Genomic DNA, 18,048 nt, shown 5'->3' with positions numbered 1-18,048 from the left:
TTATGAAAGTCAGTATGAATACTCAGAAAGAAAATTGGTACAATATTTAGAAAGGCAATTTGTCAATATGTACTGAAAGTCTTAAAAATGTACAATTCTATTTTTAAGAATTTATACTCAGAAAATAATTATAGATAAAACGACAACAACTATAAGGCTATTAAGTGCAACATTGCCTAAAATATTAAAAAAAACAACACAACCTAAATACAATAGAGGATTAGTAAAATAAAAATATGGTGTGTCTAGGTAGATAGATGTAATACATGACGTGGATATAGGCAACAGAGTCCTATTTAGCTATTATAAATCCTTATAGAAAAACATCTATTAACACAGACATGCGTTTTTAATGGAAAAAGAAAAGGCAACACAATGTATCTATTACTACAGAGATTGACAAGATCTTGGAGACTGACCTTCAGCTAAAGCAATTATTAAAATTTAAATAGTTTTAAAGGATTATGAAAATGAAAAATGGTAAAAAGAATTTGAGATGGCCATCAAATTATAAAAAGTATAATAAAAACAGTAGTAGCTTCTACTAGTATAATGGTTGAAGTGCTGCCTAATGGAACTTTATGCAATAATGAAAATGATCTGTATTTGCACTGTCCAATACCATTGTGCATTTGAAATGTGGTTAGTGTAACTGAAGAACTGAATTTTAAATCACATTCAACTTAAACATATATGTTTCACTTTAATCATAATTAAATTTAAATGACCATGTGTGGTAATGAATACCATACAGTGCAAGTAGCATAAGGTCTTGGGAATCAGATAATCTCGTCTTTGCATATGGAATTTGCCACTTACTAGTTGTGTGGTAACAAATTATTGACCCTTGCTAATCTTCTGTTTTCTCACTTGTACAGTGATGTTAAGAATTATTTATATTTCATAGGATACATGTGAGCATCCGTTAGGATAACGCATATGAAATAGAGCTTAGAAGAGTACCTGCCACTCAGTACTTGGCACTCAATACCTGGCACATGGTGATAAAGATAATAAAGCTTGTCTTACCTCTTTGGCCATGCAATCTTCAGAGGTAGACTCACAGCATTTGGAGAGGATGTTAGTAATATCTTCAGCTAGTGGCAAAACATCCTCCAGATCAGCAGTAGGCACTTTTTGGGCTAACTTTATGAGATTGCTAAACAGTTAAAAATCAATTTGTTAGCTTATCAACATTCTCAGTTTTCTGGGTTTCATGATGAACACACTATTTGGAGAAATAATATCACTGTTTCAACTCCTTGGCCTCAAGAGATGCATGGGAGCACATCTGCCATGCGATAGATCTTATGTACCCAAACCACAGACTCAAGATCAAGAGATCCCTAATGAATCTTTTCAAATTTTCAGTACCCAAATGCAGCTTCTCTTCTTGCCAGATATACACAGTGAAAGCACTCCTTTAAAATGTTAGATCTAAAGCATCAATGAAGAAGTCACAAATGTCTCTTTCTCTCCATTCATAAGGCCAATGTTGTATTTTTGTGGCCTGTCACAGAATTGTAAAAGTGTGTTTTATAAATTCTTTTAGAAACTATAGAGACCTGTAGCTTTACACCACAGAGTTAATAAGTGTTCACATTTTGGGTGTGTAACTTTTCAGTATTTTATATGTGAATGGTATGCTATACTATTCTCATATTTGCCTTTTTCACTTAATATACCAGGAATAACATTAAATATTTTTTCAATATTAATATTCCTAATATATCATGAATATGATTAAATATTATTTTAAAAAATTGTGGTGAAAATGACATTAAATTTACTGTCTTAACCATTTTTAAGGTATACATTCAGTATTTAAGTATATTTACATTGCTTTGCAACAGATCTCTAGAAATTTTTCTCACGCAAAACTAAAACTCTATACTCATTAAACACTGATTTGCTCTGCTCCCACTTCCCCTCACTCATCCTGCTGTCCCTTGGCAACCACCTTTCTATTTTCTGTCTTTATGATTTTGATTACTTTAAATACTTCATATGAGTGGAATTGTACAGTATTTGTCCTTTTTAGACTGGCATATTTCACTTAGCATAATGAAAGTCCTCAAGGTTCATCCTTGTAGCATGTGACAGGATTTTCTTCTTTTTTTGAGGCTACATAATATTCCATTGCATGTATATACTACATTGTCTTCATCCATTCACCTGTTGATGGACATATGGGTTGATTCCACCTCTTGGTTATTGTGAATAATTCTGCAGTGAACATGGAAGTGCAAATCTCTTTGAGATCCCGCTTTGAATTTTTAAGATATATACCCAGAAGTGGAATGGATGGATTACATGTTAATTCTATTTTTAATGTTTTGAGGGACTTCCATACTGCTTTTCATAATGATTGCACCATTTTACATTCCTACCAACAGTGTACAAGCATTCCAATTTCTATGCATCTTTGTTAACGTTTGCCAATTTCTGTTCTTTTGATAGTGATTATCCTAATGAGTATAAGGTGATACCTCACTGTAGTTATGGTTTGCATTTTCCCCATCTAATTATTATACTAACTAGGCCTGACCCTGCTTAGCTTCTGAGATCAGACAAGATTGGGCGTGTTCAGAGTGGTATGGTGGTAGACTTGATTTGCATGTATCTTAAGGTTAGTGACGTTGAGCATCTTTTCATATGTTTATTGGACATTAGTATATTTTCTTTCAATAATTGTTTATTCAAGTCTTTTACCCCTATTTTAATTAAGCTACTTTTTTGTTGTTGTTGTGTTATAGAAGTTCCTTGTATATTCTGAATATTAAATCCTTATCAGATACATGATTTGCAAATATTTTCTCCCATTCCGTAGGTTGCCTTTTCATTCTGTTAATTGTGTCATTTGATATGTAGAAGTTTTAAAGTTTGTTGTAGTTCCAGTTGTTTATTTATGCTTTTGTTGCCTGTACTTTACTGTCATATTCAAGAAATCATTGCCAAATCCAATATCCTGAAAGCTTTTCTCCTATATTTTCTTCTGGGAGTTTTATAGTTTTAGGTCTTAACATTTGGGTCTTCGATCCACTTTTGAATTCATTTTTATACATTATATAAAGTTCCAACCTCATTCTTTTGCATGGAGATATGTGATTTCCCAAGCACCATTTGTTGAAGAAACTATCTTTTAACCCCATTGTGTAATCTTGGCACCCTTGCTGAAAATCATTTGGCCATATGTGCAAAAGTTTATTTCTGGACTCTCTAGTCTGTTTCATTGGTCTATATATCTGTCTTCATGCCAGCATCACACTGTCTTAATTACTGTTGCTTTGTAGAATGTTTCAAAGTCAAAAATATTAGACCTCCAACTTTGTTCTTTTTTCAAGATAATTTTGGCTACTTGGGGTCTCTTGGGTATTTTAGGATGTTTTCTTCTATTTCGGCAAAAATGGCATTAGGATTTTGATAGGGATTGCATCAAGTCTCTAGATTGCTCTCATTTAAACAGTGTTAGGTCTTCCAAACCACAAGAATGTGATAGCTTTTCATTTATTTCCATTTTTTTAGATTTCTTTCAGCAATGTTTTATAGTTTTCATTAAATATTTCTTTATTATATAATTTTAACAATATATTATGTAATAACCAAGAGGCAGAAGCAATCCAATTGTCCATTGACAGATGAATAAAGAAAATATGGTATATACATACAGTGGAATATTATATAGCCTTTTAAAAGAATATGTATATGTCATAATTAACTTGGAACATTTAGAAATCTCTAATTTTTTAATGTAAAAAAGTGGTAGCAACATTTTGTAGCTACATCTGTTCATAGCAAATACTATTTCCTTGAAGTACATTTCTTGACATGAATACAAGTATCACTTAATGATTATATAAGTAATATATATGGTGGCTTTATATTATAAATTCCTTCTGTTCTACCTGTCAAACTACTATCTCTATGTAAAAGGAAAACTAAAGAAAGGACCAGAGAAACTGTCATTGACTATTCAAGTCGTTCTGAGGGACTATTATATTTAAAGAACTCAAGAAAGTAGTTTCTTTCTTTCTTTATTTTTTCTTTTTTTTGAGACAGAGTCTCGCTCTGTCCCCCCAGGCTGGAGTGCAGTGGCACGATCTTGGCTCACTGCAGGCTCTGCCTCCCAGGTTCACACCATTCTCCTGCCTCAGCATCCCAAGTAGCTGGGACTACAGGTGCCCGCCACCATGCCTGGCTAATTTTTTATTTTTTTGTATTTTTAGTAGAGACGGGGTTTCATTATGTTAGCCAGGATGATCTCGATCTCCTGACCTCATGATCCACCCGCCTCAGCCTCCCAAAGTCCTGGGATTACAGGTGTGAGCCACCATGCCTGGCCAAGAAAGTAGTTTCTATTCCCATTATGGAAGCTTATTATGCATTGCTGGCAAGAAGTTCTTTGACTACCATTAGAGGAAAAAAGCTTGTGGGGATAGTAGAAGGAATCAAAGAGACTGTAAGTATGGAGGGAAAAAAAGTTGGCAAATCTAGATGTTTGAGAAAGTATGAGAGAAGTGCAACATAGAAACTATCAAAATTAAAATACAAGTTAACAGTAGTCATACAAAAATCAAAGTGAAGGTTGCAAATATAAGGTTGATATGGTTTGGCTATGTCCCCACACAAATCTCATCTTTAATTGTAACTTACACAATTCCCACATGTGGTGGGAGAAACCTGGTGGGAGGTGATTGAATCATGGGGGTGAGTCTTTCCTGAGCTGTTCTCGTGATAGTGAATGAGTCTCACAAGATCTGATGGCTTTGAAAACAGGAGTTTCTCTGCACAAGCTCTCTCTTTGCCTGCTGCCATCCATGTAAGATATGATTTGCTCCTCCTTGCCTTCCACCATGATTGTAAGGCCTCCCTAGCCATGTGAAACTGTGAGACCAATTAAATCTCTTTCTTTGTAAATTGCCCAGTCTCAGGTATGTCTTTATCAGCAGCATGAAAACAGATTAATACAGTAAATTGGTACCAGGAGTGGAGTGCTGCTGAAAAGATACCTGAAAATGTGGAAGTGACTTTGGAACTGGGTAACAGGCAGAGGTTGGAACAGTTTGGAGGGCTCAGAAGAAGACAGGAAAATGTTGGAAAGTTTGAAACTTCCTAGAGACTTGTTGAATGGCTTTGCCCAAAATGCTAATAGCAATATGGACAATAAGGTCCAGGCTAAGGTGGTCTCAGATGGAAATGAGCTTTTTGGGAACTGGAGCAAAGGTGACTCTTGTTATGTATTAGCAAAGAGACTGGTGACATTTTGCCCCGGCCCTGGAGATTTGTGGAACTTTGAACTTGAGGAAAATGATTTAGTATATCTGGCAGAAGGAATTTCTAAGCAGCAAAGCATTCAAAAGGTGAATTGAGTGCTGTTAAAGGCATTCAGTTTCAAAAGGGAAGCAGAGCATAAAAGTTCAGAAAATTTGCAGCCAATGTGATAGAAAAGAAAAGCCCATTTTCTGAGGAGAAATTCAAGCTGGCTATAGAAATTTGCATAAGTAACAAGGAGCTGAATGTTAATCCCCAATACAATGGGGGAAAATGTATCCAGGGCATGTCAGAAGTCTTCATAGCAGCCCATCCCATCACAGGCCTGGAGACCTAGGAGGAAAAAGTGGTTTCTTGGACCAGGCTCAGGGTTCCTGTGCTGTGTGCAGTCTAGGGATTTGGTGCCCTGCATTCCAGCTGCTCCAGCCATGGCTGAAAGGGGCCAATGTAGAGCTCGGGGCACAGCTTCAGAGGGTACAAGCCTCAAGCCTGGGCAGCTTTCATGTGGTGTTGAGCCTGCGGGTACACAGAAGTCAAGAATTGGGGTTTGGGAACTTCCGCCTAGATTTCAGAGGATGTATGGAAACACTTAGATGTCCAGGCAGAGGTTTGCTGTGGGGGCAGGGCTCTCATGGAGAACCTCTGCTATGGCAGTGCAGAAGGGAAATGTGGGGATGGAGCCTCCAAATAGAGTCCCTACTGGGGCACTGCCTTGTGGAGCTATGAGAAGAAGGCCACCATTCTCCAGACCCCAGAATGGTAGATCTACTGACAGCTTGCACTGTGCACCTGGAAAAGCCACAGATGCTCAACACTAGCCTTTGAAAGCAGCTGGGAGGGAGGCTATACCCTGCAAAGCCACAGAGGTGGAGCTGCCCAAGACCATGGGAATGTGCCTGTTGCATCAGCATGAGCTGGATATGAGACATGGAGTAAAAGGCGATCATTTTGGACTTTTAAGATTTGACTGCCCTACTGGATTTTGAAGTTGCATGGGGCCTGTAGCCCCTTTCTTTTGGCCAATTTTTCCCACTTGTAATGGCTGCATTTACCCACTGCCTGTACCCCCATTGTATCTAGGAAGTAACTAGCTTGCTTTTGATTTTACAGGCTCATAGGCAGAAAGGACTTGCCTTGTCTTGGATGAGACATTGTACTGTGGACTTTTGAGTTAATGCTGAAGTGAGTTAAGACTTTGGGGGACTGTTGGGAAGGCATGATTAGTTTTGAAATGTGAGGACATGAGATTTGGGAAGTGCCAGGGGTGGGATGATATGGTTTGGCTGTGTCCCCACACAGATCTCATCTTGAATTATAACTCCCACAATTTCCACATGTCGTAGGAAGAACCCAGTGGGAGGCGATTAAACTATTGTGGCGGGTCTTTCCTGCGCTGTTCTCATGATAGTGAATGAGTCTCACGAGATCTGATCTTTTTAAAAACAGGAGTTTCTCTGCATAAGCTCTCTCTTTGCCTGCTGCCATCCATGTAAGATGTGACTTGCTCCTCCTTGCCTTCCACCATGATTGTGAGGCCTCCCAAGCCATGTGGAACTGTTAGTCCAATTAAACCTCTTGCTTTTGTAAATTCCCCAGTTATGGGTATATCTTTATCAGCGGAGTGAAAATAGACTAATACAAAGGTAGATAACTAATGAGAATAAATTAATGAAGGGCAAGAGATATATACTGTATAGCACAAGTCTTCATACAACAAGTAAGAATTCAGATGTCTCATTCCAAGAAAAACTGAGCAAGGCAAATAATAGGTAATAAACAAAAAGGTTGTGGTTTTTTGTTTGTTTTTGTTTTTGTTTTGCTTTTTTATTTGTAACATATGCTAATCTGAACACTGAAAGAATATTTTCTAGTGGTCAACTAAATGGAAAAGATTGATTAAAAGCAAACCTCATGTTTTATGACATAAACTTTTTCCTTATTTTTCATAATCTGTATAGAGAAAGAAAACAAGAATTTGGCCAGATTATTGAAGATTATTGGAGCTGAAAAGTCTATTTTATATCTTTCAATATAGACATCTTCTTAAAAAAACCCTAATATTATGGATAGACAGTGCAGAACCAAACATCTAAATATGACAATAGCACTTAATCTTTACCTGAGCCTTGATTTCTTCTCCCCATAAGCAGCATATTGTGAGCAGACTCTATTTGACAGAGTGGTGAGAAGTGATAAATGTTTAAGCTGGAGTCTCTAGAAAACAAGTGAAAGAATCTCATTAGATGGTCAAGATTCATTGAATACTGTATAAATGGCAAAAATAGGGACTACTAATTTCATGATTTTTTAATGAATAGGAAACTGAACACTGATGAAAGGAACTTATTGATATTACTTTTCCAGAGGTATTACAGTTATTTTCCAATTAAGACGATGCAAGGGAGGCATTTTAGAAACTTTTACTGATTGCAAAATCTCAATTTCTACCATTATCTAAAAGGAATGCTATTAGAAGAAAAAAATGTAAACATATAATAAGTAAAATGGGACATACCTCTTTCAAAAAGCATACAGTTGGGCTTGCAGAGGTACAGCAGGACCCTACCATAGAAAGATAACTCTTGGTGTAACTGACTAAAAGTGACAGAGGAGCTTGTCCATAATTAGTGGAATATTCCCACATAAAACTGTGGAGGAAAAAATAGAATTAGTCAAAAAATTTGTGAATAAACAAAATCTACTTCTTTATTTGAGACAGCATCTTGCCCTGTCATCTAGGCTGGAGTACACTGCTGTAATCCTAGCTCACTGCAGTCTCAACCTCCTGGGCTCAAGTGATCCTCCTGCTTCAGCTTTCTGAGTAGCTGGGACTACAGGTGTATGCCACCATGCTCATCTAATTTTCTAATTTCTTGTAGAAACTAGGTCTCACTAATTGGCCCAGGTTGGTTTCGAACTCCTGGGCTCAACTGATCCTCCCACCTCAGCCTCTCAAAGTGCTAGGATTACAGATGTGAGTCAGCATCCTTGGCCCCCAAAACCTACTTTTTAGTAAGTATTTTGATGGAGAAAGGATATATGTTACATTAATTTATAGTTTTAATATCTAAAAAACACTAAGAATTTAGAGAGAAGGTTATAATACTGGCCACTATTAATCAATATATTCATTAAAAATAGATTTACAAATTTCTATGTGGTTTGTGTGAGAGAAGGGGCCTTCTCTATTCACTTCATGTCTAGTCAGGTGCCTCGCCCATGGTAGCTTCTTGTTAATTCAGCTGCTAATTGAATTAATTAAAATGAATGTAATTGCTAGATTTATTTTTCCTTATCTATCTCAGTTTATTATTTTAGATAATTATTATCTATAGATTACTTATTTGTTGGAAGAAATAATTTCTATTTCTGGCAATAGATGTCCTTATGGATCTAAAAGGGACTGAAATTCTGGGCAAAGTCCTCTTTGAAAATTGACAGGAATGAGCAATCCTACTAATTTTTACAATTTATGACCACTTTGAATGACATTGCTTTTGGTTTTTGAATATGTATATATTTCTTACTTTAATAAATGTATTTTCCCCCAGTTTTGTTCATTTTTGTGACCTTCCAAGACTAACATAAAGAATCAGTGTATAATCTGGCCCCTTATGCATGTTAATAAAAATTTCAAGGTTACATGTTTACTTGATGTAGTAGATGTGTCATATTTACATGTACACGTCACATGTTTCTGGGATGTATAGGAGTGAAGAGAGAAGCTGTTTATTTTTTATGCTTTACTGGAAATTAAGTATTTAAAATGTGTACAGCAATAAAATTGCATCTATCATATGACATGCGCAATGATCCTTAGCATCAGGGAAATCACCACAGGGGCTGTCAAATATTTGAAAATATATCATGTGGACAGGATACTCAAGTGATTCTGGTTCAGATAATAGGATTAGAGTTAGTAAGAGTTTGGGAAAATTGATTTTATCTCTGAGAAAGGCATTCACAACACTCAGCACCAAAGGGAAGATGGACTGTCTCGGATGACAGCCAAGTTATCAGAATTTGTTCAGGTTGCTGTAGAAGAGGTGTTTCCACAGAGTAGGGGGTTAGATTAGAGTCATTTCTGATATTTTAGGTCCTAAAGTTCTATTTATGATGAAAGCACTCACTGATTAGCATATTCCTTTGGATCTTTCCTGAACGCCTCACAGATTTCATCATTTGTGGGTTCCACGTAGGTAGGGAATTCCTGTGGCTGGTGCTTCAGAGCAGCCATGCAGAGCTTTCTTTCCAGGCCCTCTTTGGTGCAGCACTCAGCAGTGCCTGGGTGAACGGGGAACGGAGAGTTACTTTCACAGGACTTGGCAGACAGTGCTGAGGTCTGGAGGAGAAGGAAAAAGGAAACTCTTATATATGTGTAAATTTCCAGGCTCTTAGACCTCCATTTAATATGATATCTTAGCCTATAATTAGAAAATCCTCATTTATAACTATGTATTCACGCCAAGGGCTCCATGAGGTGATTTTTTAACATGACAAGTTGTATGATTATTGGCAAGTATAGGATCTTATTTATGTTAATAAATGACTCCTCAGAGTAGAACAAAAATAGAACTTTGAATAACAAATGGACAGTGTTTATCTGATTAGAGCCATTAGAATTGTATTCTCTAGCCTAGTGTTCCTCCATGGGGATATTAACATCTCTGAGGATGAGATGGTCATTTGAAAAAGCTCCACTGGTTATTCTGTCATCATCTCCTACCTGCTTTCTGCTGCAAATGCCCCAATAAGAGTGAGGAGGACCTCCCTCTGTTTATTAAATGAGCTCTCCTCCCCTCCCTTTATGAAATGAGTCGACTCTTGATTGCTGATTCATTTAACTTTCTACATTATTTGCATTCTCTTACCTAATGATTCTTGAACCTGCTTTTGCATCAGATTTAATCATAGAGTGCATAAAATATAAAATGCTTTGGTTGCACAACACAGAAATTCTGTTTCAGTAGGTCAAAAATAGGGCCTGAAAATCTGATTTTCCCAAGCTCCAAGATTTATGTGCAGGTGCAGTGTAGGTTGAAAATCACTGATGCACCCGCATTTACTGCTTTAACAATGATACGCTGATACCTGTGAGCAGACTAAGTACTGTCAAAGCAATCGTAGCATCAAAATATTCTTTTTGGAAAAATTTCATATTTGAAATTAAAACCTAAAATAGAGTCACCATAGAGGAAAAAAGAATAGAAATAGTCATCATGGAAAAAATTACTTTGGGATTTATATGGGAAATAATACTTTGATATTCTTATACTTAATTTATAAGTTAGTCATCTTTTTAAGGTAAAATTTCTAAAAATCTTTTCTACCAGTGAAGGATGGCAACGTGATGAATTACTTTTGTAAACTAACTTCTCACCGTCTTCCATACCATCCTTTCATCAGATTCGGAGAAGTTAAAAATTAGACTCTTTCTCTCTTTTTCATCCTATGTCTCTTTTCAGTCCATCTTTTTCCTTTCCATTCATTTCCCTGGCAACCCTTCTTTTTACGTTTTTAAAGTTATCTTCTTTCAAGTAAAAAAAAGTTGACAAAATGTCAAAACACTTTTCAAAAATGTTTTGAACAAGCAGGAGAAAGAGAAATATATCATGCAAAAAATATCAATGCTATATCTGTTTTCTTACATTCCAGGATTGTAGAGACAGATCATATCTCTGATCAAGGGATGTATTAGCCAAAATATGAAATAAAATAAAAATGTGCTCTGTTATGTCGATGATTTGATGCTTTCGTATTTTAAGATGGTACAGAAGTTCAGGTTGAAATAAAAAATATTTACGAGCTTGGTGGAAGAAAAGGATTATAAAATTCTGAAAAAATAGATAAGGGACAGGTAAAGCAATTAATGGGTAAGAATATTCATTGTGTAGAGTCTATTCTAATCAGATCTTTGGAGCATTGTTTCTGTATGATATCTGCTGAAGGCTTGAACAGTGAGACAAATCTGTCTGTAAAAGCCTTTATCAAAATGCATCTAAATGTCATTTGCATCAGGCCTGATGACTGCATTAATAAATTGCTGAAACTCCTTAGATTTAACCCGTTTCAGCTACTGTCTGAACCCTGTCATTTCAGCATTTTAATTTTTGCATAAGTGCTATAGGGGAGAAACCTAGAATTTAGTTATGTGCATACAGGGCAACTTTTGAATCCTCCTCCCAAATTTGAAACCAACACTAAATTATTCTGGAGCACTTGGTACCAGTCCTGGCATGATGATAAAAGAGGATAAAGCTATGATCAGGTTTTTAAGCTATACACAACATTTTAGGATTCTTTCAAGAGGTTCATTAGCTGATATATATATATATATATATATTTAATTACATAATATATAAAATGTATATATATACATATATATTTAATTTCAATAGTTTTGGGGGAACAAAACTATTTTGTTTTTGATACATGGCTAAGTTCTTTAGGAGTGATTTCTGAGATTTTGGTGTACCTATCACTGGAGCAGTGCACAGTGTACCTAATCTATAGTTTTTTATCCCTCGCCCCCTTCACCCTTCTCTCCAAGTTCCCAAAGTCCATTGTATCCTTCTTATGCCTTTGCATCCTCATAGCTTAGCTCCCACTTATAAGTGAGAACATACGATATTTGGGTTTTCATTCCTGAGTTACTTCACTTAGAATAATGATCCATGTGCTGATATTTGAGAAGATCAAATGTATGGTGATAAAAACTTAGGTTTTAGAGTCATATCTGGATTTATATTTTATAACTGCCTCTTGCTAGCAATGTATATTTAATAAATCACTAAATTACTCTATGACCCAGTTTTCTCATTTGAACCTTGTAGGAATAATGGGTAATATTGATTCATTATGTTACAATAAACCGGGCTCTAAAGACAACAGGCTTCATATTTCCCCCAAACTAGGAGTAAATGGAGTTGCTGTCTAAAATTTTTTCAACACATGGTATAAAGGCCTATTTTGGCTTTCTTCTCTGGGCTGCCATAGAGACGGCCAGCCACAGAAACCTACCCTGGTGTCATAGCAGTCAGGGTCAGCCCCTTCCGCACAGCAGGCTTCGGTCAAGGAGACAACTTCCTTCACAAGCTGGCTGACCTGTTCAAATGTGCCACTGGGAAATTTTCTACTATACAGGACTAGTGACCTGAGGGGAAAATAAGACAATATATCAATTAGAACTGAAACTTTTTTTTTTTTTTTGAGATGGAGTCTCACTCTGTCGCCCAGGCTGGAGTGCAGTGGTGTCATCTCAGCTCACTGCAATCTCCACCTCCCGGGTTCAAGCGATTCTCCTGCCTCAGCCTCCCGAGTAGCTGGGACTATAGGTGCGCACCACTATACCTGGCTAATTTTTGTATTTTTAGTAGAGACAGGGTTTCACCATGTTGGCCAGGATGGTCTAGATCTCTTGACCTTGTGATCCGCCCTCCTTGTCTTCCCAAAGTGCTGGGATTTCAGGTGTGAGCCACTGTGCCTGGCCAGAACTGAAATTTTCTTTTTACATTTTGGCACATTAAGATATAAAACCTGTTCAATGTTTAAATGAAATATTGTACACATTTACTTCTTTATTTGGCTAATGAAGAAAATGAGGTTTAATTTAAAAAGCAGTTTTTGTTCTAGGCAAATTTATCTTGGAAAGCAGAAATTGAACTTAGGGCTTCCATCAAACCAGTCTGGTGCTGTCCTTCTTAAGCCTCCCCAAATGTACTTGCTCTGTACCTCATTGCCTTGGTTTCCCAGATTCCTAGAATGTACAATTGCATATTAATGACCTTAGAAAGCTATGCTTTACGTATTATCTTTGAACTCATTCATAAACTTACTGGTGACAGATTCTTAGACTGTAGTAACAAGAGGTCATCCGGAATCTCTGGATGTCCTTAATTTGCTTGACTCCTGTGCCTACATTGGGCCTGGGGCTCTGTCCTCTTACTCTTGGCAAGGATTAAGGATGAACCTCCATACTGAGTCAAAGTTACCTCACACTCAGTTTTTTTCAAGATCAAATCACCAAGAGAGTGAGTGGCTACTGCACACTTACAGAGATGTGAAGTCCTCCTTTCCCAGATGGGAGAATTCCTTGCAGACTTTATTCTTTTCATAATCCCGGCCTAGGAGGCAGAAATAGAAAAACTTGTATGTTTCCCCTTTTGATGAATATTATGTTACATGTACATGTATAAAGTCCACGTGGCCTACAATGAAAATCGTATTATCTCAATGTTTATATACAATTTCATATTTTGGGGGCCTTTCTAGCCCTTCTCTCACTACAGGCCACAATTTTATGGCATTCTGTTATATTTTAGTCACCAGCAGAACAAAAGGAGAGAGTAAACTAATACTGAACGTAGGTGAGTCAAATGATACATGTCAACTAGTGAGTCAGAAGCTATTGATATGGCAACTGTTAGGCCCTATCTTTATAGTGATACCCAAATAAGAATTTTTCTCCTTCCTTCCGTCTTTTCCACGCTGCTTCCTCCCTTCCTGCTTTTATTGTCTCAGTTTTACCTGAGGCCTGAAAAGAAAAACAGAACAACAAATAAGTGGAGACTGTCTCCACTCCAAGGTGAGGGGCTGGCGCCACTAATGCAGGACTTTAAAGGAGGTACAGGAGAGTTAGTGCTACCACCCATGCTCTGCTTCTTGGCTCCTGGCTGTCTAAGGGAAGGCTAGGAATTCAGCTGGGGACAAGGTGGAAATCAGGCAAAGAATATTTTGGACAACGTTAGTGTGGTGAGTCTGGGGAATGGTGGGAAGTGTTTCCTTTCACTTTCACATAGTGACAAGGGCTTCAAGAAACCACTCAGCGCTTGACAGGGAGCTCTTGGAGTTTGGGGTGTAATGGACAGGTGTCTGATTCAGGCTGGAGAAATCTAGAGGGTGATGGGCTTGCTAAGTGGCCTGGAGAACAAAGCAGAGGACTGGGTGGGAAGTTGTCGTGTGACCTACAGACCTGATGTAGCTCAAGCAGGAGAGTGAGCTGGCCAGGAATTGTCTTAAGTACATTTCCTCCAGTCCTAGCTCTACCCCCAACAAAGTGCTATCTACAGAGCAGTGGACTGCCAACAGTTGGGTCTCTGTGTGGAGGTAGACAATGTGAAAACCAGGGGCCCAGAGGAGAGTCTTAAGGTGCCAGCTGCATATGAGAGATCTCCAGGAATAACAAGGGAGAGAGATCACCGAAGAACACAGTAAGAGAAAATGGCAGCTTTGCACATCTTCATAACCAGAGGAGACAACCTTGGCTCACCATGCTGCCCATTGAATTTTTTGTCCATTGAGTTGAGTTTTTCCTGCTGCTACCTCTCTTACTAGCTTCTCCTTTCCTGTGTTAGCCCTGGAGGAGCTAGAAGCAGCCTAGAGAGTAGGAGGAAGGAGGAAAAGAGAATAGGCAAAGGAGACAAGAGGCAGATATCTGTGTCTCCCTTTCCCACCACAGGCAACAGAACTGAAACAGGCCTGAATGGGGGAGTAGCTTCAACTTTCAATGAATTAAAACATTTTTGACTATTAAATGTAACTAGCCATTCTCATGATGAAATGACATTGGTATTTGAGAGGCAAAAGAAAAATCACAGTACCTGCTCTTGAGTTCATTCACGCTACAGGGAAGAGCTAGTTACTAATCATGAGACCCTCTTGTTCAACATGTTCATCACATATGTAGTAGGGCGGACACATCAAAGTCAGTCAGTGTTCTCCTAACCTGACTCATCATTTATGCAAATAAGCCCAGGAAATTTCCCTCCTGTGATGTTATATCTTCGGAGAAAAATGTAGGAAGTATATAAATTGCCTACTCTGTTTAAGTGGCTTTAACTTTTAGTGGTTTATCCTTCTCACTTTAAATGTTAGGAAAGTCATCTCAGGTGATATGATGGTAACTGCTGTCAGGCTTTAATCCCAAAGATTTCCTTTTCTCTCTAACAGTTACAATGTTATGGAAGACTGTGTAAACATATGCCTGGGTGGAAATTTCTATTTGATGGCTTGCAGTGGAGGTGGTGGTGATTAGATACAGACTTGAAAGGGTTGTATTTTTTTTTTTTTTTAAGATTCTCTTTAGGACTCATCAGATTAATGTCACCTGTTTAATGTCAGATTGCCTGTAGAGGAAGCAGTCGCAGCATGTACTTTTTTGGATGGATACCTCCCCAAAATATTTTTGAGGTGAGAAAAGTCAGATTTGATAATTGTGAGAAAAAGACATTCTTCAGCAGCACTTTTTAACAAGAGACCTACTCAAACACCCTCAAAACCACATAGAAGGTGGAAAAGAACTCACATACCTGAATCCTGAATCTGATGTTATTCTGGCAACTAGGACAAGGCAGTAGAGTTGATAAAGCTAATTGTCAGTGGAACCAAAAAAGCCACTTGCAACAAACCTGTGTTATGTCTGAGAACCTTCACATCTCGTACATTTTCTGAAATGTATTGATTAGTTTACAAGGCTGGATATTGTGACAGGTTCAAAAGGTTAAGCAAGGCAGAAAACTTCTATTAATCATTAATGGTATTCTATAGAATTGAAGACTAGAACACAGAGAAGAAGAATTAGGGCTAGAACTGTCCTCATGTGGTGATGAGCTGTACTTACGATGTCAAAAGTTGTTTTAGTTTGCTCCTAAAGCAGAGCTAGGAGAAATGGCTGGCAGTTATACGGCAGTAGATTCTAGTAAGAAATCTTTATTCCAACTGTGGCTATTTTATAACTGAAATGAAAGCAGCCTTTTGAAGAGGTGAGTTTGTTTTATCATTGTAAATATCAAAATAGATTTAAATACCATATATTGTAAAGATCCCTGAATTTAGTACAATGTATCCTCATCATCTATAAGATCACTTGCTGGGGATTATAAACTAGTCTCTTTTAAACATAGCGATAGATTATAAGGAATATTTTTTCCCAAGGCTTACTGTGTTTTAAGACATACACAAAATAGCCCTAATAAGAACTTCTTTTCCTTATAATAAATAGGAGCTAAGTTTGTTTAAATTCCTCCCTACAAATGGAAGAGGTTATTTTTATTAGTACTTCTCTTGTGACCATTCAATAACATGCAAAGTGAAATCCTGTATTCAAATGGGGTACCCCCGACGAACATTTTGAGAAATATTTTGTTTCTAACCTTCCAGATTCTGATTTCTCATTTCACTGAAAATGTAAAGTTTTATTTCATATATTATGGGAATGTGAGTGTGCATGTGAAGGTAGTGTAAATGGGCACCGCATGTTATCCCATTAAATAGTTTGAATTTAATTAACTATTTGTGTTTGCACACAGCACTTTAGAATTCATGGGCATTATATACTGCTTTAGTTAGAATGCAAACTGTTGAGAGAAAAGTGGTAAACTAGATGGACTGAATAAGGCTTAAAGTGGTTTTGAAACTATTTTTGCTGGAACAGTCAGCGTTGGGCATAACAGGAAGCAAGGGAGGAAGCTCAAGAGGGATATTGAGAAAGCTCAGAATTAAAATATAAAAATAACCTGTAGAGGAAGCTGCTGCACCATTATCTTTCAGGTGAGTTACCCAAAATGTACTTCTGATAAAATAATTTTATAAATTCATTTGCCCAAAGAGAAGAGATCTAGCTTACAAGACAAAGCCAATGTATGTCAATCCTTGTCTCAATTTGCAAATACAGCAAATAAATACTAAAGTTAATTTGCAATGTGATTATTACTAATTGATTCCCCATTCCATGGAATACTGCTTAATAAATGTTTTTGGTGTAAAACCAGTTGAGCTCACTCCAATTCATATAGTTAAATCCTGTCTCAAATGAAACTGTAAATTATATGCTCTGTTTTCAAATGTACCATTTTGTAATAAAGAAGGTGATTTGGACTTTGATATGGCCCTAGTAAATATTGGCATAATCTTAGTGACTCTGATGAAATCACTTTCACATGAAGTGACCCCCCACAGTACTAAGTGTTTACAAATTTCACTAACAGAGTTTTTGCTCTCTGTGATAGCATGTTCTACTTTTTATCTATATTGTGAAACATTCTGGTAAGTCTTGTTTAATTCTGAACTTTTGAAAGCCAGTGTGATTTATTTTCAGGAAATCTTTGCTGCTTCAGGCACCTTACCTCTACCAACAAAGTTGACAATATTCATTCATACATGTAACAGATATTTTTTGAGGCTTACTTTGTGCCAAGCATTGGGTTCAATATTGAATTTGAGCATAAAATGGAGCCCAAAATAGACACATCCTTGCCCTCATGTAACTTTCGTTGTAATGGGGATAGCTAATAAAATACTGTCTTGTTACGAAGCTTATTAAAGTAGGTATTTGGAGCCTTCACTATTACTAGTCTCTCACTAAAACCTAATTTGGCTCCCTAGAACAGTTATTTGTATACCAAGAACATTAATGGATCCTAAATAACATTGACATAAATATGTGCTTATACAGGATGCTAGGAACTATCTCAAGTTGCTGTTTTCCTATTGTGTTCTGGAGATTCATGGGCTTTAACAGCTCTGTTGGGCATTTCATATTTTCACAATTTCATTTCTTTGGCATTTTTATTTCTATTCTGTACTGACAGACTCATCCATGTCAGAACAGTTCAGTATATTTGTTAGTATTTTTTTAAATAAATTTACCTTTTAAGAATATGGTTTGCAGTGTTTATTCAAACTAGTCAGGCATGATATTTTTGATTTCACAGTAGTGAATTGACTTAAATAGTAAACATTATTGAGCTGGTTTAGGAAGCTGATCTGGTTATAAGAGAT

At 37.0% G+C, this 18,048-nt stretch overlaps 1 protein-coding gene across 3 annotated transcripts in view; it reads right to left on the bottom strand.

Moving 5' to 3' along the window:
• Window positions 1-18,048, bottom strand: part of GC (GC vitamin D binding protein) — a 64,862-nt gene that overhangs the window by 15,551 nt on the left and 31,263 nt on the right. For all 3 annotated transcript variants that reach the window (XM_032150446.2, XM_032150457.1, XM_032150435.2), the window contains 6 exons: window positions 13,325-13,394; window positions 12,292-12,424; window positions 9,402-9,613; window positions 7,787-7,919; window positions 7,391-7,485; window positions 1,030-1,159 (listed from right to left, as the gene is read on the bottom strand). In XM_032150446.2, the coding sequence (XP_032006337.1) occupies window positions 1,030-1,159; window positions 7,391-7,485; window positions 7,787-7,919; window positions 9,402-9,613; window positions 12,292-12,424; window positions 13,325-13,394 (773 nt within the window). The remainder of the gene's footprint in view (window positions 1-1,029; window positions 1,160-7,390; window positions 7,486-7,786; window positions 7,920-9,401; window positions 9,614-12,291; window positions 12,425-13,324; window positions 13,395-18,048) is intronic.

This window comes from Hylobates moloch, unplaced genomic scaffold (assembly GCF_009828535.3).
Source record: "Hylobates moloch isolate HMO894 unplaced genomic scaffold, HMol_V3 SCAFFOLD_2, whole genome shotgun sequence".
NCBI classification, from domain to species: domain Eukaryota; kingdom Metazoa; phylum Chordata; class Mammalia; order Primates; family Hylobatidae; genus Hylobates; species Hylobates moloch.
Note: the sequence above shows the minus strand (reverse complement) of the source record. Positions and strands in the feature narration are given on the sequence as shown.